Source organism: Eublepharis macularius, chromosome 17 (genome assembly GCF_028583425.1).
Source record: "Eublepharis macularius isolate TG4126 chromosome 17, MPM_Emac_v1.0, whole genome shotgun sequence".
Taxonomy (NCBI): domain Eukaryota; kingdom Metazoa; phylum Chordata; class Lepidosauria; order Squamata; family Eublepharidae; genus Eublepharis; species Eublepharis macularius.
The window spans coordinates 39634898-39659407 of record NC_072806.1 but is presented as its reverse complement, the minus strand read 5'-3'; the positions used below and the strand labels follow the sequence as shown (position 1 = coordinate 39659407).

Below are 24510 nucleotides of genomic sequence, written 5' to 3'. Positions count from 1 at the left end.
CTGGTTTGAATCCCACTCCTGCCATGAGCTCAGTAGGTGGCCTTGGGTAATCCCCTCCTCTCAGCCCCAGCTCCTCAGCTGTATTGTGGGGATAACAACACTAACTTGTTCACTGCTCTGGGTGAGGCACTAATCTGTCTAGAAGAGCGGTATAGAAGCGCAGTTGTTACTTATTTTAGGGAGAAGCTGGTGTACTGGGGGGGGGGGGGCGGAGCCCAAAGCTGGAGCAATGCAGGAAGGGGTGTTTGGGGAGCTTCAGCATGCTTCCGAGCTTCTGTTGGCCGTTTTCCTAGTCCAAATGACCAGTCCTTACATATACGCTCAAGCTGACAGTTGCATCGCCTGGCTTATTGCCCATTCTTGACAGCAGTTCTCCAGGGTTTCAGGCGAAGAGCACCAGCAAACGGTAGTGGTTGGTGTGTTGGACTCTGGGAAAGCCAGGTTCTAATTTCCATTCTGCCATGGAAGCTTTGCTGGGGGACCTTAGGCCAGTCCCACTCAACACAACCTACCTCACAGGGTGGTTGTGAAGATGGGAGACGGATGCTGTAAGCTACTTTGCATCCCTAGGGGTTGAAGTATAAATCTCAAGTCCTTCGTGACCAGCTCTCTCTAATAAAGTAACACTTGACATTTGTATCCCGCTTTCAAGCATTCAGTGTGTCACTGACATGGTCTTGTGTAATCTTGCAACAAAACCTGTAATACAGTCCAGATGAAGTTGCCGAGGCTCAAAGGCAGCTGGCTCGCCTGTGCACCGCAGTTCAGACAGACAGCAAGATGGATCACTGCCCCAAAGTGCCTACAATTTAAAGCTTGAATGATGAATGTTTTCACACGACACGGAGAAAACGCTGCATTTTCTGAAACAAGTGACTGATGAATACCGTTTTTCTCTCTGCGGCTCAGTGGAATCTCTCACAGCTTCTCATCTGGGCTTCTGCTTGTTCAGTGAAACTAGCATTTTGCAAGTACACTCCACTGAAAGAAGAGGTCCTGGTTTTACAAAATAGGTTACTGCTTTGGCTGAGCTGGGGACTTTTATTTTCCTGCCATGGTCTACAAATGACCAACGCTGCCTCTTCATATGAGCAGGGCAGGCTGTATATTAAACACTGCTAAAATTACCCAGCTTCTGCGTGAAAACCCACTGCATTGTGCCAACCCATAAGCCAGAGATCTGCTTGTGTGGGGGGAACACATGAAGTCTTGGGAGCAGCACAAGAACCTTTGAAGCTGGACTACTGGCCCTTCTAGCTAATACTGTCTGCCTATATTGTTGGTGGCGCTGCAGGGAGAGGCCAGAAACTGAAGCTCATAACTTGTGCAGGTAAAAGTGAGCAGTCGCCACTGACCGACAAGCCCTTCTCCAGATTGTAATGTGAAATTGGATGCGGGTGAGTGAGTTGGACAGGCTGTCCAATCTTGCAGGTGAGAGGCTAGAGGTGAGTGTTGCAGGCCACTCTGGATTCCCATCTGGGGAGAAAAGTATAAATGAAGTCTATTAGCAGTGCCTTGTCACCAGTGTGGTGACTGGAAGCCAGTGTGGTGTCGTGGTTAGTGTCAGACTAGGATCTGGGAAGCCCAGGTTCAAGCCCCTCTCTGCCGCTGACGCTTGCTGAGTGGCCTTCAGCCAGTCACACACGGCATCGCCTACATCACAGAGCCGTACGGATAAAATGAGAATGATGTCAGCTGCTTTGGGTCTCCCTTGGGGAGAAAGGTGAGATATAAATGAAGTAAATAATAAAGATTTGCTTGTGCAAGAGTTTGCATGTGGAAAATCAAATCTGCGCGTGGCTCCCCTTCAATTGGTCTGTCAAAAAGATGGCAGGATGTAGAATCCTACCAAATTCTATACTCCTTGCGTTCATCTGGCGGCGCAAGATGGTCTGAGTTAGCCAGTGTAGAACAAGGATTAAGTGCTAGACGGGCATATACAAGACCAGAAATCCAGCTACCTACGCAGGATGGGTTCGCTGGCTGACAGTTTGGCGAGCTTTATCACCAGGGCCTCAGTTCCTCTGCAAAATGGGACTGTCTGTGCAAAGCATTAAAGTTTTAGAAACACTTCCATGGCAGGTGAGCAAAGCAGAGAAAATCTTAAATGAAAAAAGATTGTTTGCATCTTTCCCTCCCACTTAATTTGGTGATGAAAATATTTAAATAGACTTTGGTGTAGCATCACAGAACGTGTTCTTTTTTATAGTGCTTCAGCCCAAGCAGAAACCCATTTGCTCCAACAGATGGTGCAATTGCATATGTGCAAAAAAAAGTGCAATTTGAGAAGTCCATTCATTATACTTCATGGGGGAATATATGGTCAGTGTGCAATTCAGTGTTCATACGCTCAACAAGCTTCTAGCTTGGGGCACATGCATTCCCCCCCCACCTTCACAGCGGCCACCATACACCATTCTAGGATCATATTTTGGCATCTTGATTTGCTTGAAAATCCATCTTTGCTTTTCATTTATTTTAGTCAAAATATTTATTTATAAGCTTGTTTTTCTACCCAGTTAAAGAATGCCCCCTGCTTTGAAATGCAGTGCCATTACTTTAGATACCTGTGATAAGATTAATTAATTAGCTATTAATTGTGACTCTTTTTTTCCGACAGAATTCTGTTTGTTTTTTAAGTACAGACAGCTGCTTGGACTTTCGTAGGTCATCTGGCACCCAACATCCTCTGCGCTGTCCTTTTCCCCAGATGTGTGACTGGAGCCATTATTAATTGGCGGGGTTCTTTGAGGACCTTTTCTGGAACCTGCATCTGAAGACAAAAGTCCTCCTCAGCACATCCAGGAGAATTACGTGGTAGAGTGTGGGGTGTGTGTGAAAGATTGTTCTACTTCTGGGTTCCAGCATGGAAAATTCTCTCACTTAAAAATCTCCCTGCAAATTGAATATTAGCATTGGAGGGAGAGAGGTTCAACAGCCTCTCCGCGCTGGATTTCAGTTTGCAGGGAATACACCTTGACACAGTGGAGTATTCCAAAATGTGAACCGTTGTGTGTAGCACAGTCTACCTTCTGGTGTGATCCAGGACCTAGTAATGCAAGGTAAAAGGAAACCATTCTCCCTGTAAGTAAATAGCTAGCACAGCAGATAGAAACTAGGTGAGAATTCTTTTCTGCTGTGCTATCTTTTTAAAAACTTGCAGTGACTTCTTTTACATGAGCAAGAATTTGAATATTTAATGTCCCAACTACAGGCTAAAGAAGTAAAGTCCACTCTAGCACCACATTCTGTGGCAAGAGTAAACCCGATTTGGCAAATCTGGGTTCTCACCCTATGTAAACTTGCAGAGGAGGGAGTGGGACACGCACACACACACAGCCATTCAACAATGCTTGGAGCAACCCGGCTTAGTTGAAATGCCAACTGAGTGGCTACTTTTGGCTGGTGTGACAGGAACAAGATTTAGGCTTACACCAGCATCTTGTACGAGGAGTCCACCTCATTAGCTGTAAGAAGTGTGTTTTCTGATAGTCAATATATGGATAGCTGCCAATAAGGACACTTGTCAGCCATGGGCCTACCTGTCGGCTCTGATGTGTCTGTCCATGAATATGTATGCTATAGGAAGCCCAAGACTCTTACATCTGGGCTAAGTTCAAGGATGTAGCTGCTCGTTCCTTGATGTGACTACATTACTAATTGTGATAGACTGGCACAAAGATTGATAAAATTATTCAGTAGCTTTTGTTTTTCCACCATCTTGATGCCCAGCCCTTCTCACTCACGTGCCCCCTTCTCTACTCAGGTCCTCCCCCCATATTCTCGATGCCACAATGCCCTTTGCCTGCCACCAGGGCTGACCCCCGCCCCTCATAACCAGCCCCATCCTCCACCTACGCAAGACTGGTAGGAAGCACTTTTCCCTTGTTCCCCTTGAAATGGGCACCATCTGCCACCTACTGGTAGAGCCCAGAATTGGCACTGCAAGAAGGATCTCTATGGCTGGAAATCCCTCTGCTTTGCTCGCTTCTGTATGATTCAGCAGAAGTTCTTCCCATGGTTGTGAGGCTAAAGAAGCAGAGTTAGAAAAGGTGTCATCATCTTGGGCTGTTTAGAAGAAGGGTGGGGATCAAAAGAATCTAAGAGATCACAGATCTAATTCTTACAAACTGTCCTGTGAGGAAGTGAAATATGATTTCCTACAACGCAGAGTAATGACACTGATCTGAAGAGCAACCCGCCCCCCACCCCCCTCGGCCTGGCCCTGTAGAGCAGAGCAGCTAACTCTCCCGTCCACCGAATCGCCATTTGACTAATCCTCACACAGGCCCCCAAGCGCTACCCCTTCTATGCACCCAAAAGACAGTTATTTAAGAACCTGCGAAATCCCTGCTCTGCATTCAGAGATGCTGCCCACTGCAGGGAAACAAACATCTGTTTGATTAAAAAGGGATACTGGGCAGGTGAGCACAGAAGCGCTTGGGAAATTCCTGGAGATTTGGAGGCGGTGCCTGGGGAGGGGAGAGCTCACACGGGATGTGATGTCACTGTAGGCCTTCTATTTCTCCTAGATGCTATAGGATTCTGCCTGCCATTCCCTTCAGGGAAACTGATTGCTGTAACTGATCAGCTGTAATTCTGGGAGAAGTCCCGGCCCCACCTGGAGGCTGTTAATGGTAAGGAATGAGCTCAGTGTTAAAGGCAGTCAGGTGACCATGGGGTGTGTGTGTGTGTTTTTGCCTTGTCTGAATAGCTGTTATCTGGCTTACTTCCTGGATCTGCACCTAAAGCCGTAGGATAAGGCTGTCTGGGAAGCACTGCTAATCTTCAGTTTTCTAAACAGCCAGGAAACAAAACAGCAAGTTTTACTCAATAAAAAAAGCTTTGACATTATGTATTTTTTTAAAATCAGTTTGTTGCACTGCAAAGATAAACTCTTGAGCCATGAAGGAAAATATTCCTGACCAAAAATAAATAAGGCAGTACACAAGGTTCTTAAAATACAGTTAGGCAGACCATTATAGGAACAGGTACAACAAAGTTTGCAGATAAATTCTTTGTGTTTTTTTTACATAGCAAAGTGTCATATAATACATTCTCCAAAAATGTAGTGCAGTGTTCTGTTTTTTTAAACAGAGATCCCTCAGGAGCAAGGCCCACTAGGGAAGTTTGTTGTTTTAAGACCTTTTCAACTGAATGAAAATGAGACACACAAAGAGTAAAGCACATTTTTCCCCTGGGAGGCTGGGCAGCAGAACTGTGCATTGGTTGGATGCAGACTTGGCACAGGGGAGGGGGAATTCCAAAGTGACAGGGGAGTTGAGAGCCAGCGGGCATGCCAGTATTACAAAGGTAGGGGCTTTCTGATAAAGCCTTCCTTGCATTCCAAAAACAAAAATTCAAACACCCCCCTCTCCCAAATTCCACTAGACACGGTTGACTTGAGAAACAGGATTTCCTAGGGAGCCACAAACAAGTCGTCGTTGAGATCTCCTCAAATATAAAAGTGTGCAGCTACTGTCCAAAATAACTTTTTTTGCTCCTCATCCTTAAAATAATAACATAGTTCCAGCCCTCATGGTTGTGCAGAAAAGTCTGAGAACATTTTCAAGTCTTTCAGTTGTCCATCTATCATCCATTGCTCTGTGTTCTTTCACTATTACCAAACTGGGGTTTCTTTGCTTGGACAAACCCTTCACAGTGAGTGAATAAAGAGTGAAACACACCATCATTTTGATTCTTCAAACGGGGGAGAGAGAGAGATGAGACATGGCACCTGTATAATGATGCTTATCCTGCTAACCATTCGCACAGGTGCCAGTGCTCCTACAATTCTGAGGAATTCTCTCACTTCCCGCAGGAAGTCCCGCCTCTCCCAAGGCAAGAGCCTGATGATGTGTTAAACCAATGATGGGCTCACAATAACCGCCACCCCTTCTGAACACATAAATGTTCACATATCACAGGCACAGGGCAGGGCATAGGGTAGCCTTCTTGGCAGAGGGGGGGCAGTACTGGCAGACAAGACTTCTTTGCAAAATTACAGCACAGCAAAGGGTACCATTTTGCTTCTCTGTACCACAAGTCAAGCATCCTTGTGCAGGGAAACGTTTCCTAGAGACGGAGAAATGTAATGAACCAAATAGAATAATTTGGGCTCTGAAATACAAATTCAGAATGCAGACTAAGACATTAAAATTCATCTCCCGGTGGTGGGGGGGGGGAATCTGTTGTTTAAAAGTCTCTTGGAAATCTCTGGAATATTTACTGCAATACATGGAAGATGCAGTTGAAATACCAGTTGCAGTACTAGTGCAGAGAGTCTCCTTCCATCCCTCTTCCTTCTCCTTTCAAAGGTCCAAGAAAGGCTTTGGCAGCGATCTGTCCTCACTCATCTGTCCCCCAGCATCCATGCTCACTTGTTTTCAATCAGCGTTTGAACTCTGCAAACTAATGCCCTGGCTATCTGCAGGATTTCCTGGGCATTGTGATGTTCTGCCATTTCTGTACAACAAAAAAGGAGAGAGGGAGCTCAAGATCTCTAGAACAACTGGGAGCATCTCTTCTTTGCTGGTAAGTCACTCTCTCTCAGCTTTGCACCCCCTGACCCTTATCTGCAACATGAAGGTAATATTGCCCTTGCGAGGCTATTGTAAAGAATTTTCCATTAAAAATAGGTTATTCTGTGGGTATTCATTATGCCCATGATTTCTGCATAATCCACTAACAACAACTGTACTTTTACCGCTCCTCTAGGCAGATTAGTGCCACACTCAGAGTGGTGAACAAGTCAGTGTTATTATTATCCCCACAATTTAGCTGGGGAGCTGGGCAGAGAGGAGGGGCTTACCCAAGGCCACCTACTGAGCTCATGGCAATGGTGGGATTCAAACCAGCAGAGTGCTGATTCACAGCCAGAACACTTAACCACTGTGGTGCCCTGGAAACACTTAAGTCTCCCTTTTGGACAATGGAATGTTTCATTCACCTTTCAGTTTCGTTTATTCTCGTAACAACCTGTTGCAGTTGGAGGGTGGGCGAGAGAAAGAGACTATTACCCAGTGAACTTCAGGGCAATGTGAGGATTTCTACTCGGGTCTCCCCAGTTAGTATGTCGCACGTTCTCTACAAGTGGGAAACAGGGCCTTCTCTGTGATGGCCTTCACAACTTGTTTTGTGGGATGACCGATGGCATTTGACAACAAAGCAGGCATCAAGAGAGGCATTTATGAAATAGGTTCTCAGCATTTCACAGAGATCTTTCTCCAGCCTTCTTTCACCTGCACCAAAAATGGGAAGGGGGAGGTTGCGGGTAAGACTGAGACAGGATCTGTCCAGGCCCTCAAAACCTGAAAGCAGCCTGACCAACTTGGCTAAATTTCACTTCCTTACCATTAAAAAACTTGATGATATCAGTGAAATCCATGTTGTTATCACGGATAATCTCTCGGTAGAGCTCCACCAGGGCTAAGGCAATGAAAAGGACAAAATGTTCTGAAGAGATGTGCTTTGCTGCCCAAATAACTTCCCACACTGTAAATACATCCTCGTACAACAATTCTGAATAGAGGGAACAAACATTACAAAAAAGAGCATCCAATTACTTAAGCAAATCAATGTCAACAATTCTTTTCCACAAGGACTTCCTCTCTCACTACCAAGTACAAGTTAAGAAATGTATAAACAATATTATGAGGCACATCCAGTGCATTAAGACATTGTGACAGCCTCCCTAAACTCCCCCTATTTCCTCCAGGCACCACGCCCACTACAGCACTGTGACCAGAAAAAGTGGGGAACTCGCATCCCCTGCGCCTTCTGACATCATCACAGGAGACTGTTTTCCTTCTCGGTCGCTTAATCAAAGTAGAGCAAGCACAAGGGGAGAACAAGACCCACCGTAGTTGTGATGTTCATATTCTGGAGGCCCAACCAAAGCATCAATTTCATTTTTATGGGTGGGGGATTTAAAACCCTTTGGTCCCACGGCACAGGCCCTGCACACCTTAGCGAGCACCTTCTGGCAAGCTCAGCTGCCCATTCGAGTCCACGAGAGGAGCCACGCCTGTCTGCAGTCTTTCTGACTGAACTCAGGCTGGCTAAAGTGTGGCACATGGTCTTCTCTGTGGTGCCTCTCCCCAGATCCACCTGCTCAGGGAGACCCCAGCATTATAAACATTCAGGAAAAACCAAGGGATTGATCTTGTTGAAGAGCTATGAAAGTGATACTCATGGGTAGGAGACAGCCTCAGCTTTCAAATGCAGTCCTGTGTTGTGAAAAAGGAAGTGGGGTATAACATCTTATTAAAAATAAGGAAGACACAACATGAGGCTCACCAGCTCACCTCGTTTGAAATCCAGCAGGAACCAGCGATAGCAGAAATAGAAGTGAGTGTAGTCACCATTCTGATGCATTAGTTCAAAAAGTTCGGAATCCAGAATCTTGGGTAGGAAAAAGAAACAGAAAAGGTCAACTCATCCTTAGTGGAATAGAACAAGTGGGGCCTCAGACTGTGACGAGAAAGGAGTGGAGATGAAAGAGTCTCAGGTCAAAATCCCAGCCTTGCTATGAAGCTCACAGGGTGACTGGTTGTGGGTCTCACAAAAGTTCGCAAGAGGATAAAACGGAAGAGGGGAGAATCACATCTGCTCTGTGAAAGCAGAGATGGATGGACAGATACACTGATGGACACTGGAAGTGGAATGGGTGCCAGAACAGAGAAAACAGGGTTGCACTTACTGTAACTGTTGTTCATGGAGGTCTTCTGTGCAGGCACACATGGGACTGCGCTTGCACAAGCCTACCAGCCGGAGGATTTGTAGCTATTTTTAACCACTAGAGGGCGCTCGACACCTCCCAGAGCGCAGGCACGGCTGTTTTCCCTCCGAAAACAGCCTCTGCCCAGGAGGTGTGGCACCCTCTGCCCCCAGCTCCTCTTGCCGCCACACTCCTCATCATGAAGAGTGCCAGCGGGGAAAGAGGGAGGGCATGTGTGCCTGCACAGAAGACCACCATGAACAACAGTTACAGGTAAGTGCAACCCTGTTTTCGTTGTAAGTCTTCTGTGCAGTCCCACATGGGAGATTACGAAGCTTCTCACCTAGGTGGTGGAGACCGCTCTTCAGCGAAAAATGGATTGCAGCACAGCTGTGCCCACCGTCGTCTCCTGTCTGTTGAGAACATCAAGGGCATAGTGCCTCATGAAGATGTCCGCCGCCGACCACGTCGCTGCCCTGCAAATATCGAGCAGAGGGACTACTCTCAGGAACGCCATCACCGTTGCCTGCAACCTCATGGAATGTGCATGGATACCCAACAGACAAGGTAAGTTGGCATGCCTGTAACAGAGTCTGATAGTCTGTACAAACCACCATGCAATAGTTTGAGCACTCGCTCCTTTCCCTTTCTGCATAACAAACAAAACAGTTGCCTGTCTATATGGAAGGCCTTAGTACGGTCTAGATAAAAAAGAATAGCTCTCCTGACATCTAAGCTAAGCTGAGCTCTCTGCCTCAGTTTCAGGGTTAGGGAAGAACACCAGGAGTGATAACTCCTGTGTCACGTGGAAGCATGACACCATCTTAGGCAGAAAATCTAGTCTGGGCCTCAGGACAAGCGTCTCATTATGAATCTTGAGGAAAGGCTGATCTGCCGACAGGGCCGCTAGTTCACTAACCCTCCTGGCAGACGTTACTACTACCAACGTTGCCACTTTCATGGAGAGTTCCCTGAGATGGCAAGTCGCCAAAGGTTCAAAGGAATGGGAAAGTAGTTTAGACAGTACTAGCTGTAAGGACCACTGCGGAACTATTCTCCCCATAAAGGGAAAACGATTCAGTAAGCCCTTCATGAAAAGCTTCGAGGTATGATGTGAAAACACAGTCTTTCTGTCAATCAGGGCGAGGAAAGCCAAGATTGCGGCTAGGTAAACTTTAACAGATGACACAGAGTGTCCTGCAGTCCAGTAGGAACTCCAAAATCAGGGCCATGCACATAAACATCAGATACCTCCTATAGGAGGGAGGGATGGCGATGTGGAAATATGCATCCTTTAGGTCGATTACTGCAAACCACACTTTCGGGGGTAGTAAAGTCAAAACCACTCCTAACGTAGTCATTCTAAATTTCTGTACTTCTATTAATCGATTTGACACAAATCTAGGATGGGTCTAAAACCCCCATCTTTCTTTTCCAACAAGAAGACATTTGAATAGAAGCCTTGACGCTCCTGTTCATCATAGACCTGCTGCACAGCCCCTTTCTTAATAAGCGCCACCAACTCGGCCAAGAGTTCCAGCTGTGCGTTGGGAGATGATTGCCCAGGAAGACTCAGACACAGTAAGTAAGAAAACTCAATTTTATAACTATTTTCAATAATACTAAGAACCCAAATATCAGTGGTTATGAGGGACCAGGCTGCATAATACACTTTCAGCCTATCCTCAAAAACTGGCTCAGAGTCACGCTCTAGTCAAAATTGTTTTGGCACATTCTGCTGTTGATCTTTGGTGGGCTGAGGCTGGGAGCCCGACCGAGCCCTGTATCCATGCTTGGAAAGGCTGATCTGCCGACAGGGCCGCTAGTTCACTTGTTGCCTTGCTAGACATAAGGCTTCATCCCTTATCACCTTGGCCAGTGATTTCTGGTCTTCTAGGAGTCTGTCGTGGAAGGCCGCGGCCTTTCCCCACAGAAAAATCTGATAAGCTGCCATCATTGCAGCGTAATTGGAAATTTTGATGGCTGATGCAGCTGACACGTAGATATATCTCCCAATTGCGTCCAGCTTCCTCTCTTCCTTGTCTGAAGGCACAGAGTGCGACCCTTGCTTTTGGCGTGACTGCATCTCTTCATGATGGAGGGGGATGCACCGAGAGGAAAGGATACAAATCGTCCTTTGTTTTATAGAGCACCTTCATCTTCTTAGCCAACGGTGGGTTGGAAGCAGGCTTCTTGCACAGGGAATTTATGAGGTCCACAAACCCCTTGATTACAGGGAAGGTCACGGCGGCAGACCCCAAATACAGGTAACGCAGGATCTTGTCCTTAGGCTTGGGGTCCAGAGATGTTATATCAATCTCGAGTGCTTTGGCCATCCTCTGAAGCAGCTCAGTGTAGGACCTGAAGTCCTCAGTAAGGGAGTTCTCACCCAAGTCCCCCAGAGCCTCGTCAGGGGACTGATCGGAGGGGCCACCTGTCTCGTCCCCAGAATGAACAGGTTCCACGTCTTGGAGTCGATAGGACATAGCAGACTCGGGGATGGAATGGGGTTGCCTTAACAGTTCATACAAGGAGCCATTGGAGAACACAGACTCCGCATGAAATGGCCCCCCTAGGTCTACATCTGGATAGAATCTTGGGGAGCATCCATTAGAGTAACTTTGTTCAGAGCGGGAATGGTGGCTGCGTTGCCTACACGGCTTGTCTCTCAAGATCTCCCCTTCCTCCATTGAGAATGTCACAGAAGACGATTTGGACCTCAGAATCCTCTAATGGTTCTTTGGCAGAGTACTTTTCTTGTTTGACTTCCCCTTACCACCGGAGAGCATTTATGTTAGCGCACTTTAACGTTCTTCCTTCTGTGGTACTGCATGGGAGGTTTAAGAAAATTCCTTACTCCACAAGGTATTGTGCCTGTGGCTTGAGGGATATAGAAAGTACTGAACATGTTCTCCTGTACTGCTTATTGTATTGTGATATTCACGCCGTTTATCTATAACCTTTGCTTCAAAATCATGAAGGTCAATTGGATGACAGTAAGACACGTCTTTTACTATCTACACATAACCCTGAGATCATTGAGTCTGTGGCTAAATTTCTTTGTTGTGCATCAAAGAGGAGAGGAATGGTTTAAGTGATGGGACAAGGGATGTTTCTCTTTGTCTCCTTGCTGACTGTGCATATGTATGTCTTGTTATGCCAATAAAGGTATTCGATTCGATTTGGACCTCAGTAAGGTGGTCCTTGGAAATTGCACCACCTCCAGATCTGAAAGTTGTAGGCTCCACTTCACTCGAGCCCTTGCTGGAGCAGGGCTTGGTTTTAGCCTTTTCCTTCCTCAGTGGTTCCAACATGGTCGGTTCTGATGCCAAGCTCAAGGCCTGAGCCTGTACCGGAGTGGGTGTCGGGGGTGGTTAATGAGTCGAATCTGTTGGCTTCAAATGATGATTCTTCACCGTCTGCGGATCCAAGCGTGCAGGAGATCTTGGCTCCGACAGTCGCTTACGGTGCCGACCTGAGTTGGACTGACTCGTCGGTTCTCTTGAGGGCGTTCGGTTCCGCGCAGGAGACAGTTCCCACTGAGACGGTTGGGGTGGCGGGGGCGGGGGTGGATCCGACTGTCCTGCGGAGCTTTCAACTGGGGGAGGCTCCACAGTCGTAAGCTTCGGGCTCTCCACAGCCATGGCCTTCTTCCAAAGTGCCGCCTTCAAATGAGAGGACCTCTCTGCCCTCGCTTTTGGGGTGAAAGCCCGGCAAATCTTGCAAGCCTGATCATTATGCCCCTCGCCAAGGCAAAGAAGGCACAGAGAATGCCCATCCATCTTAGCCATCTTAAAGTTGCATTTAGAACAACGTTTAAATAAAGCTTTCTCAGCCATGACTTCAGTAAAATTCCTAGATAAGGCCGAAGAAAAAACTCCCGAAGGAAGAACGCTCCAGCTACCGAACCTCTCAAAGCAGCGGCAGAGGGCACCGTGCCTCCTGGGTAGACGCTGTTTTTTGGGGGGGAAACAGCCACGCCTGTGCTCTGGGAGGCGTTGAGCACCCTCTAGTGGTTAAAAAAATAGCTACAAATACTCTAGCTGGTAGGCCTGCGCAAGCACAGTCCCATGTGGGAATGCACAGAAGACCGACAATGAAGAGGTAGTGTTTCCTAGTGGTTAGTATCAGACGAGGATCTGGGAGACCCAGGTTTGAATTTCCACCCTGCCATGGAAGCTTTCTGGGTCAGTCACACAGTCCCAGCCTAACCTACCTCACAGGGTTGTTGTTAGGATAAAATGGAAGAGAAGAGAACGTTGTAAGCTACTTGGGGTCCCTATTGGGGAGAAAGGAAGAATACAAGTGAAGTAAGTAAGTAAATACAAAAAGGAGCAGGGGTATCTGAAGGGGAAAGAGGGACAGGCACAAACCAGGCCAGAACCGAAGCCACTGGGTCACCAGGTTTACAGGACAAATGATAGTTTCATATCAAGAAATCAAGACCCGGAGCTCGCCTGCGTAATACCGTCATTCTGCCACCTGCCACTTGCAGGACCTACCTGGATAAGGGACCGCATGTTGGCAAAATGGGTATCCATGGCCCCCCCATTGGGGAAGTTTTGGCTCATTCTTTTCATCAGGTGAGTGAAGCAGCTGTACGCCAATTCATCTGTAAGGGACCCGAGACAGACAGATGGGAATGTGAAGGGACCCTCGAGCAATATCAAAAATGTCCTTTTTAAAACATATTTTTCAGGCAACTAATGGGGATATTAAATCATAAGGAACAGAAATTGTAACAAAGCCACACAATAGGTGACTTTGTAAAGGAAATTTGCAAATTAATCTAGAAAATCTCCCCCACACTGAGAGGAACAGAAGCAATTTTAAATGTTTTCACTCCTTTTACATTCTCTGCTCAATATCACACCAAAATCAAAATAGCCTTTTTTGCAGTCATGTAGATGTCAATTGGCCCCTCCTGATTAACTTACAACAAAAGCTTTAGTTGTAGGTTAATCTGCTCCTGAAATCAAAATTCCTTTGTAAAGCAGCTTCCATAAAGCTGGAAGAAGTTTTCTAAGCTACCGATATCAAGCCCCTATTCAAAATGTCTCGCTCGGCCTATCTGGTTTCCACCCTGCCTGGCCCTACAGTAAGCTTCTGAGGAAGTCCAGGGCAGCCCCAGAACACAGGTGGAAAATGGCTTAATTAGGAAAAGAAATATTTGGGTCTTCTTACCCTTGTCAAGTATAACCATCAGAGGGGCCAAAAGGTCACACATTCCTTGAACGTAGCCAACATCTAAATGTTCCCAAACATAACTGCAACAGAGGGAAGGAGAGAGAGAGACCGCTAGAAATTCTTCTGAAATGAGCTGCTGCTAACTGAAGTTACATTGATGACCTTCTGAGCATTTCATAAAAATGGCGTGGATCTTTTCTGAGATTGGGGGGTGGGGTGGATTTTGAATCAACATTCTTCCCAATGTGAATTTCTGTTTTCGGAAGAAGAATGTGGCCCCGCTGAAGAAGCATGTAAATCTAAAAGTATTCAGTTTTCATCACCATTTTTGACAACTTTTCAATAAACTACTTGTTCATCTTATGTGAAGCATGAACCAAATCCATCTTTTAATTATAATACTGATACTGCACCTAAGTAAGCAGTACACATTTCGGATTGGGACCACAGCACATCTTCCCCCATCTTGCAACATTTTCCCTATCTGAAGCAATCTCGGGCGGGGGAAGGGGTGTTTGGGAAAACTCCACGTTGCCCAGAATACTCCAGGGCTTTCTCAACAGGCCCAACAGCCATGCTTCAGGTATACTGTGATGTAGTTTTGTGCTGTAGTGCCTCAGAGTCTGTGCAGAATGGAACTAGAGGTCTGTTGCTTTGTTACTAACTGATTATCTTCCAGGCAAGGTGTTCTGGTTACGAGTTCCTGCCGAATCCTGAGAACCTGACCTTGAACTTAACACAGAGACTGACCTGAGCTCTTTTCTCCCCCTCCCTTCTTCCCAGGCAATGCACGCCAAAACTTCTAAAGGCCTCTCCTTCCCACTGGAGGGGTGGTGGTGGAGACACTGACCTATAATTGATCCTGTTTTCCTGCCTTTAGGCATTCCAGTCAATTTCCATTATAACAGCTTCTTGATACTGGTATCTTTCCTTAATAAGACCTCTTTAACCCATACTCCAGAGTGATGTAGTAAAGTGTTTGGGGAAGTACCTGGTAAGACCTGACATTTTGACTGGAATCTCCGAGTTTCCTTCGGAATCCTGAATCTCGCTACCTGCACCATGGCAGATGAAGTGGACAAAGGAATTCATGAGAAGCCCGAGAGACTACCAACAAGCCCTGCACAGCTGTGCGGGTATGGTGCCGATGCACCAATGGGACTCGGAGCATGCCCCAAGTATGGGAGCAGCTACCTGAACTGGTTGACAGCAACCCCTAGAGGATGGACCCTGTGCAGGGCCGGCGCTCACAGCGAGTGGGACTGGAGACTACAGCGGAGGGGACAATTATTCAGACTGAATCTGGGGGATCCCCCTGCCATCCCAGAGGATGATACCTCAACCCCAGTGGGGGATGAGCAGGGAGGAGACAGTACCGGGTCGACCAAGGAGGAGGAAGATGACCTGGATAAGACCAAACCTCCCCAAGATTCCCGCAAGGAGATGCGTGCCCTCTGGGAAGAGATAGATGACCTCAGGCATCCAGACCTAGTGGTGAAAGCGGTGGTGCAAGATGACCCATGAACCCTGCTGGGGTGGATTAAACTCGTTCGTGAGATCGAGAACTGAGATCAAGTTGTCAAGCTGCTGCAAATAGTAACTATTTGTTAGTTCCTTTAGTGAACCCTTGGAGAGAGACCCACATCCGAGTGAGAGCCTTAATTGACTCAGGATGTACTAGAGACATAATAGCCCCAGCATTGGTGACGGGGCCAGGGCTAGACGGGATAAGACTATCCCTGCTCATTGTATTTGAGCAAATGGATGGAAAGGGACTCCTTACATTAAGCTCCAATATTAAAGAAAATTTTTACAAAATGATCTGTCGTTGGTATATGACTCCTGAAAAATTGGCTAGAATGTATAAGGGGGTGTCAAATATATGTTGGAAATGTGCTAAACAAGATGGGGCATTTTTTCATATGTGGTGGACATGTAAGAAAGCAAAGAGGTTTTGGTTGCAGATACAATAATTGATTCAGAAGATTTTGAAGATTAAACTTAAGATGAAACCAGAGACTTTTCTGTTGGGAATAATGGACAGCCAGTTGGAAAAAAGTTTTAGAACACTGTTCTTATACTTTATTACAGCAGCAAGCGTACTTTATGCACAAAAGTGGAAAACTACAAGGAATGGTGGAGGAATGGTTAACAAAAGTTTTGGAGTTTGTGTTAATGGCAAAACTTACTGCATTAATTAGAGAAAGGACATTAGTTAACTTCTTGACTGAATGGAAACTGTTAATAGACTTTTTGCATGAAATGGATAACAAGGATTTGTTGACATCTGGATTTATGGATTAAAAAACAGGAACAATAGAAAAAAGAGGGGTTTTGTGACTAATTTAGAATAAGTGGGACTCTAGAAATGATATATACTTGTTGCGGAGAAAATCTGAACTCAACTTGTAGTGTAATTTAGGGGTTTTTTGTTTTTTGTTTTCTTTTCCTCTTAATTTTATAGATATATGTATTGTTAGTGTGTTATGTTTAGAATTGTGTTTTTTCTTGTTCTCTATGTTTGTTGTTTATTGTGTTGTGGTGTGTAGTTTATAGTTTAAATAAAGAAAATTTTAACATAAAGAATGAAAGGGACTCCTTATTCTGAGCTTATTCTGAGCTTATTGGGGATGGGGAACCACTGGGAAACCCAGGCTTTTGTAGTCAGCGCTGCTACTAAATTTCCTTTGGTGTTGGGAATACGCTGGCTGTGTGATTATGACCCCTATGTACGTTGGCAAGCAGGAGAGCTCTGCTTCCCAGGGGAAGAGTGTCACAACCATGTGTGGGATGTGAGATGGGGAAAGACAGCTCCTGCAATCCCTGAGACTGTTTTGCTAACCAGGGACGAGATGGAGCAGATTCCCCCCGAGTAAAGAGACTTAAGACAAGTGTTTGATGAAAAGGAAGCAGATGAACTCTCTCCTCACCGGGCAATGGACTGTCCTATCAAGTTAATCCCCGGGCAGAAGCTGCCGAAGGGAAAGCTCTGCTCCATGAGCCCGGGTAAGCGAGCGGAGCTACAGAAGTTCATTGATAAGAATTTGGAAAGAGGCTTTATTAGACCAGCAAACTCTCCCCATGCTGCTCCAGAATTATTCCGCAAGAAAAAGGATGGGGGATTGAGACTGTGCACTGACTACAGGAGGATCAATGCGGTATCAATGTCTAATGCCTACCCCCTCCCCCATCATCAGAGACTTGTTGGGAGTAGTGGCTCAAGGAAAGATCTTTTCTAAGTTGGACTTGCAGGATGCTTAGAGTACGGATAAGAGAAGGAGATGAGTGGAAAATAGCGTTCAACACCCCTTTGGGACAGCACAAGTACTTAGTGATGCCTTTCAGATTACAAGGGGCTCCTGGGGGTTTTATGAATTTGATTAATGAGGTTCTTCACAAAGGGGTGGTTGTTTACCTAGGTGACGTGTTATTGCATTCACAAGTTTATGATTCTCATGTGAAATTGGTGCGGGAGGTGTTGAAAACCCTGCATGCTCACCAGCTACCTGTTAAACTGTCCAAATGCGAGTTTCACAAGAAGAAGCTGGACTTTTGGGGATATCAAGTGTCTGGCCAGGGGTTGGGGATGGACCCCGCCAAGGTCCGAGCTGTAGTTGAATGGGAAGCCCCCAAAACTAGAAGGCAATTGCAATCATTTCTGGGGTTTGCCAATTTTTACCAACCCTTCATAAAGAACTTTGCACAGATTTCACTACCATTAACAGACTTACTGAAAACAAAGGGGAAGGGGCCCCAAGGGACAAAGCCTAGCGCTAAGTTAGCCTGGACAGGAGAGTGCCAGGAAGCTTTTGAGAACTTAAAGTGGTTGTTCATATCGGAGCTGGTCCTGTGCCACTCTGATGAGAATCATAAATTTGTGGTACAAGTGGATGCCAGTGACATTGCAATGGGGGGGGGGGGGTGATCCTACAGGAGGAGGATGAAGGGAAATTGCATCCCTGCGCTTATTAATCTAAAACATTTTCAGAGGCGGGACACCATTGGGCGGTGTGGGACAAGGAAGTGTCTGCTGTCAAATTAGCCCTATGCACCTCATATCCCCTGTTGCCTAGTGACCACAGCCCCTCCCAGCTAAAGCCAAAGTGGCACTGCCTGATCTCACGGAGAGGGAGGAAAAAGAGCTGTATTACTTTCCCTGATAAAGTAATATCTGACCGAGGATCACAGTTTGTGGCCAAATTTTGGAAGGCGCTGATGCAAGTGGTGGGGATAGAACAGTCTATCATCCCGAGACTGATGGACAAACCGAAAGGGTTAATCAGGTGTTTGAGCAATTTCTAAGGTGTTATGTTAATTATCAGCAGAGTGATTGGACCGACTTTTTGGTTTTCACAGAATATTGTTACAATAACAGTGTCCACAGCTCCACAGGAGCCTCCCCCTTCAAAATCGCCCAGGGGTTTGAAGGCAAAATGATGCCCTTTATAAGTAACCCAACTCCAACCAAAGGGGGGGGACCTGACTGAATGGTGGACTAAGCTAACCAGCCAGTGGGAGTTGATTAAGCAAACGGTGGACAAAGCCATAGAAGATTACAAAAAGCAAACTGATTGAAAGCGCTCCCCCTGGGAACTGAAAGTGGGGGACAAGGTCTACGTTTCTAAAAAAAATCTGCGGGGGGAGCAACCGAGTAAAAAACTAGGGTGGATATATTTGGGGCCTTTTGAGTTCCTCAGAGTGATAAATGAAGTGACTGTGGAACTTAAATTGCCAAAGAACTTAAAACATGTCCACCCTGTATTCCATTTCAGCCTCTTGAAGAAAGCACCGCTACCTGATGTGTGGCACCCGGAACCTGGGATTCCACCCCCCTCTCATCGTGGACGGGCAACCTCACCACGAAGTGGAGGCTATCTTGGAATCTAAATTGAAACATGGAGAGCTGTATTACTTAATTCAATGGACTCATTTTGACAAGAGTTATATAGAATGGGTTAAGTTTTCTGATGTTAATGCCCCTAGATTGGTATGCCAGTTTCACAGAAAGTACCCGGAGAAGCCATGAGCTGGACAGTTCTTTGCAGGGGCAGAATGTCAGATATGCCTCCAGCATATCTGCCATGCTTCAGGTGTATTGTGATGTAGTATTGTGCTGTAGTGCCCCTGAGTCCGTGCAGAGTGGAACCAGAGGTCTGTTGCTTTGTTACTAACTGCTTATCTTCCAGGCAAGGTGTTTTGGTTACAAGTTCTTGCCGAAGCCCGAGAACCTGACCTTGGATTTAACACAGAGACTGAACTGAGTTCTTTTCTCCCCTTCCCTTCTTCCCAGGTGATGTATGCCAAAACTTCTAAAGGCCTCTCCGTCCCACTGGTGGGGTGTGTGGAGACACTGACCTATAATTGATCCTGTTTTACTGCCTTTAGGCAGCTCCTTGGTATAAACTAATCAAATTTGACCATTTAAGCTCTCCCTGCCTAGCCAGTATTTCTCATTATAACCTCAGAGCGTCTTTCGCTGCTCTGCGCTTCCAGATGATGCAAACAGCTCTTTTGGCAGGGCGTTATTCTCACACCCCTATGGAACATCACACCTGCATTTGTGGATTACCTACAGCGGAGAACCTTTCCCACTACCTACTTTATTGACCATTATATAGTGTACCCAGAGCTAAATTCTTGGCCAGAATCCTCTCAGTCACAAACACATATTCTGAAATCTAGAAGATTGTGTTATTGTTATCTGACACTAATAATCATGTGTCCTATAGAGTCTCTCAGTTTGCACTCGCAGCCAAAAAGATAAGATCTAAGGTGGTACTGAATGAGGCTGTTTCGTGATTCCTGGGATAGTTTGGCATACTGTACTGTTTTAATTAATTTTAAGTAACCTATACAAACTGTGATAATGGTTTTAATTGTTTATTAGTCGATGTTTCGTAAATTGTGACGGCCTATGGCTATAGACAATAAACTCTTTGGACTTGGCATTCCAGTCAATTTCCATTGTTACAGCTTCTTGATACTGGTGTCTTTCCTTAATAAAACATCTTTAACTCGTACACCGGAGTGATGTAGTGAAGTGTTTGGGGAAGTACCTGGCAAGACCTGACAACTTGGGAAATGGTGCAGAGGGCAAGGCTGGCTTTTCCATGTGCCCCACGGCCCTGATTCTAACTGGGCACTGCGTGCTTAGGAACCAGAACCCGCAGCTTACATGTGACTGCGTCGCGTCCAACTGTGGGTGGGGACCCAGACCCAACCTGGGCACTCCACAATATACAAAGCGGTAGAGATCAGTCAATCCAGCATATGATGCTCGACTGTCGGTTGTATGTAAAACTACGTAGGAATTTGTTTGATAGTCTTTCCCAGGTGGCCTTTCAGAATAGTGTGATCAACTGTCGGTTCTTATTGAGTGATTCGGCAACGGAAATTACCAGAGAAGTTGCAAAATTCTGGGAGGAAATACTTAAGATCAAATCCAAATATGCTGTAAAATGAGGTTTTAAGTCTTAACTTTATGTTTTTATGTTATGTATATAATCTCAACTTCTTATTGATTGTGAACGCTATTTTATGTTTCTATTAAGCCAATAAAGGTATGATGAAGGTGGGTAGAGATCAGAAGGCCTTCCATTTAAACTCACCTGCACATAATATTCCGAAGCTTCTCCAGGTTCTCAGCACTGAAGTACCAGTAATTCCGGTCACACCTTTGGACATCTTTATCAATCCTGTGCAAGTTTAAGGCAACAGTGTCCAACATTTCTATCTGAAAAAGACAAACATAACTAACAAACTTGCTGTCAAAGGAAACCTGGGCTCCTATTCGTTCTAAATGTATTTTTCTCCTCCCTAACAATACCCTTGTGCAAATAAACAGAGCTGCAACCGCTGCTGCTGCTACACACAAACACAGAGACAGAGACTAGGAGCAGGGCCTTAGCACAATCTACTCATATCCATTTGTCAAGGTTCAGACAATGAGGACTAGGAACTTTTAAATCCCCTGGCCCAGATACAAACTGAGAATTCTTTGGGGAATTATGTGTAGAAGATGTTCAGTTCAGCAATTCAAAGTACAATCGGGGGCAATGCTGATTTGTAGAATCAAAATGCAGAATAAGAGTGGGGACCAGATCCAGTCCTTGGCTGTTTTTGTGTGGCTGTGGATGTGCATGCATCTATGTGAGTGAACTACACAGCTACCCAAAGTTTTTAACAACCTTTCTCCTCTGTAAATGCTGCAAATGTCAGATTAGAGAGAGACTGTGAAACTCCAGTCCTTTACAAACTTACCTGAGAGTGAGCCCCATTGAAATTAAAAGGGGTTGAGTTCCAAATACATATGCCCAGGATAAGGCCTCAAGTTATGCAATTAAGTTACTTTATTTTATTTGCAGAATTTGTGGCCTTTGCATTTTTTTTGGTCTGGTTATTGTGAAGTATGTTACCAGAAATCATATGGCTGCAGTAGCAAACTTCGGCACAAAACGCGTCGTTCATATTTATTTATTACATTTTAAAAATCTCACGTTCCTCCAAGGTCAGCTCAAGGTTACAGACCCGGTTCGCTCCTCCTCCTCATCTTCACAACAGTGCTGCTGACGGCTGATAAAGGAGGGTCACTCAGTGGGTTTTCAGGCTGGGGGGGGAGGTGAACTTGTGCCATGTCTCCCCAGTCTCAGGCCAACACTCTAGCCATTAGACAGCACTGTCTCCACCCTTTCTATCTACGAAAAAGGACTCGAGGTACATACACTTTTATATATCTTTCTCCACGGAGCACAACGTGGCATGCAGCGTTTCCTTCACCCCCAATTTTATCTCATTGCAACCCTGCGAGGTAGGCAACGTTGGGAGTGGGTGACTGGCCCCAGGTCGCCCAGAAAGTTCAGGTCCTGGCTCAAGACCAGCTCCAGATCGCTCCCTGTTCTGTGCTCTAATTACTGCTCGCTCTCTCTGCTGGGGTGGGGTATTATGGGTAGCGTGCTGGACCAGCATTCTGGAAGACAAGGCTTCAAATCCGCCTCTCTGATGCATAAGAGCCAGTTTGGTATAGTGGTTGAGAGCGCGGGACTCTAATCTGGAGAGCCGGGTTTGATTCCCCACTCCTCCACGAAGCCAGCTGGGTGACCTTGGGTCAGTCACGGCTCTCTGGAGCTCTCTCAGCCCCACCCACCTCACAGGGTGATTGTTGTGGGGTAATAATAACACTTTGTAAACCACTCTGAGTGGTCATTAAGTTGTCCTGAAGGGCGGTATATAAATCGAATGTTGTTGTTGTTGTTGTTGTTATTATAACTCAGCCTGATTACCTCACAGGGCTGTTGTGTAACAGTAGGATAAAAATGCAATAGATAAATTTGTTTCATGGACCTTGTGATCACACTGCCGAGTAACTTTCAAAAGACTCCACTATTTGTTAGTAAGAGCTTTATTGAAAAGTTGCTAGTTCATGATCTTACTGGGTTCATTGTCAGGAATGAGGCATGCCTACATATCAAACACCTGTATCATTGACAGATTAACATTCCCCCCCCCCCCCCGCTTTCTAGAGGCTGACTAACTCTGCTGGGAACTAACTGGACAGGAGAGGACATAAGGTTCAAGGTTCAGTGGGCTCCTTTCCCAGCGGCTAGGAATCCACATCCTGGGAAACAGCCGCCTGCAACAGACAGTCATCACAGCATAACCTCCAGCCCCCCACCCCACCCCCAGGTATGGGTATGGCAGATGTCACCAGCATCTTGACACACACACACTTGCATACACACACTTACACCAAAGCCTTCAGATACATCCTACAGGAGATGATGTGGGTTTTCCTGCCACAGGGCTAGCCCAGATACCTTCTGGTTTTGGGGGAACCACGTGCTCTGCCACCATCCCAAAATCTTTTGTATGCAAACCTGGTGTCTTATCACTGCATGCAAAGCTGCTGTACCATACTAGACATTAGTTCACCTGGCTCAGTACTTTCTACTTCAACTGGCAGAGGCTCTCTGGACTCCTAAGCAGGGAAGGTCCTTCTCAGCACCTGTTAGAATCCAGTAGCAGCCCCACCCAGCCCCGCCCCACCAATCTTTAGCAGTAACTTGCCGTGTAAGCTGCAGAACACACTGAAATGCTCTCCTCTACGGGCACCTTACACTCCATGAGAGAACACAGCGATTCCTCCGTTACCGAGCCCTTGGATTCCAAGCCCTTTGTTTTGTGAGCTTTATCTGGCCTCTGTGGATCTAGGCCAGTTTCTTCCTCGGCCCCATCCTCAAAGCAAACACTCTGCCCGTCGTCGATGCTGGAAAGGATGCCTGAGGTGACAGAGTAATTCCTCGAGGAAGGCAGCCCAGAGTCCGGAGAATCGAACTCCACCGATGGCTGCTGCTCAAGCACCGCGACCACGGTGGGCGCATCGATGCTCACCCCCGGCAACAATGGGTCCTCCTGCACTTTCAGCTCTCGCTCAACAGAATCCATTTCATCAACGGATATAAAGACCTGGAGGCAATTTGTTTACAATGGAGGAAAAAAGACAACGAATGAAATTAGCGAATGGGCTGTGGAGGGCCCGTATTAAAAAATCCCTCGAAATAAGAGGAGAAGAGATCAACTGATATTGATAGCACTTTATACACACAGGGGGGACACTAGAAAAATCAGAATGTGAAAGGAATGGCAGGAAAAGATTATGGGACTAAAAGGCTTCTTAAAAATATTTTACAAAGTGGGAAATGACAAGGGGAACAGTTGCCGATGTGGGAAATGACAAAGGGGAACAGTTACCGATAACTCAAGCACAAACTCTGTGCAGATCTATGCCAGGACACTAAACAATCATGCAAGATGCTCCTGTGTACATTTATTACTTATTGTCAGGCCTCAAATGTGTAACATCCTAATAAAGGACTCACAACAACAAGGGTTTAGACTGAGACATTTTACAGATTATTAAGAGCCTACAATTGCGAGGAGGGCGGAATATAAATCGATTTAAATAAATAACATGTAAATTATCTGGAACTAGCAACCAAGCCCGTTGTTTTTTTTAAAAGGGCTCTAGAAAAGACCTCCTGGGGTTAATTGTCAGTGGGCCAATTTTAGCACATTATGGGGCTGCAATTGGCCCACTGTGGAGCACAGGAACACTGCTGGGGGGCGCAATGGGCTCCTGTGCCCCACAGCAAGCTGATTTCAGCCCCAAATGGGGCTTATTTGTCCTCAAATGGGCCAAAATTGACCCACTGTGGAGCACAGGAGCGCTCCAGGGCTCGTCGCGCCGCTCTAGCAGCGCTCCCATGCTCCACAGTAGGCCAATTTCAGCCCATTTGCAGCCAAATCAGGCTGTTTGGGGCCAAATTCAGCCCGTGCGAAGCACAGGAATGCTGCCAGGGCAGCCTGATGGACCCTGGAGTGTTCCTGTGCTACACAGTGGGCCAATAACCCCAAATGGGCCCGATTCAGCCTCAAATGGGCCGAAATCGGCCTGCTGTGGCATGCAGGAACACTCCAGGGTTTGTCACACTGCCCCGGCAGCATTCTTGTGCTCCACAGCAGCCCAATTTCAGCCCCCAATGTGGGGTATGCAGGAGCACTCCAGGGTCTGTCATTCCGCCCCAGCCTGCTCGGGACCTGCTGCAGGG

At 46.3% G+C, this 24510-nt stretch overlaps 1 protein-coding gene across 2 annotated transcripts in view; it reads right to left on the bottom strand.

The window, feature by feature from the left end:
- Positions 1-4849: 4849 nt before the first annotated feature.
- SGSM2 (small G protein signaling modulator 2) overlaps positions 4850-24510 on the bottom strand; it is a 127961-nt gene continuing 108300 nt past the window's right edge. Inside the window, exons 18-25 of one of the 2 annotated variants that reach the window (XM_055001677.1) lie at positions 23037-23368; positions 22970-22997; positions 20515-20639; positions 13904-13986; positions 13222-13331; positions 8307-8403; positions 7354-7521; positions 4850-6465 (exon numbers count right to left, since the gene is read on the bottom strand). In XM_055001677.1, coding sequence (XP_054857652.1) covers positions 6377-6465; positions 7354-7521; positions 8307-8403; positions 13222-13331; positions 13904-13986; positions 20515-20639; positions 22970-22997; positions 23037-23368 — 1032 coding nt within the window. In that variant the 3' untranslated portion in view covers positions 4850-6376. Of the gene's footprint in view, positions 6466-7353; positions 7522-8306; positions 8404-13221; positions 13332-13903; positions 13987-20514; positions 20640-22633; positions 23369-24510 lie in introns of those variants that run through there. The other variant, XM_055001676.1, reaches the window with a different exon arrangement.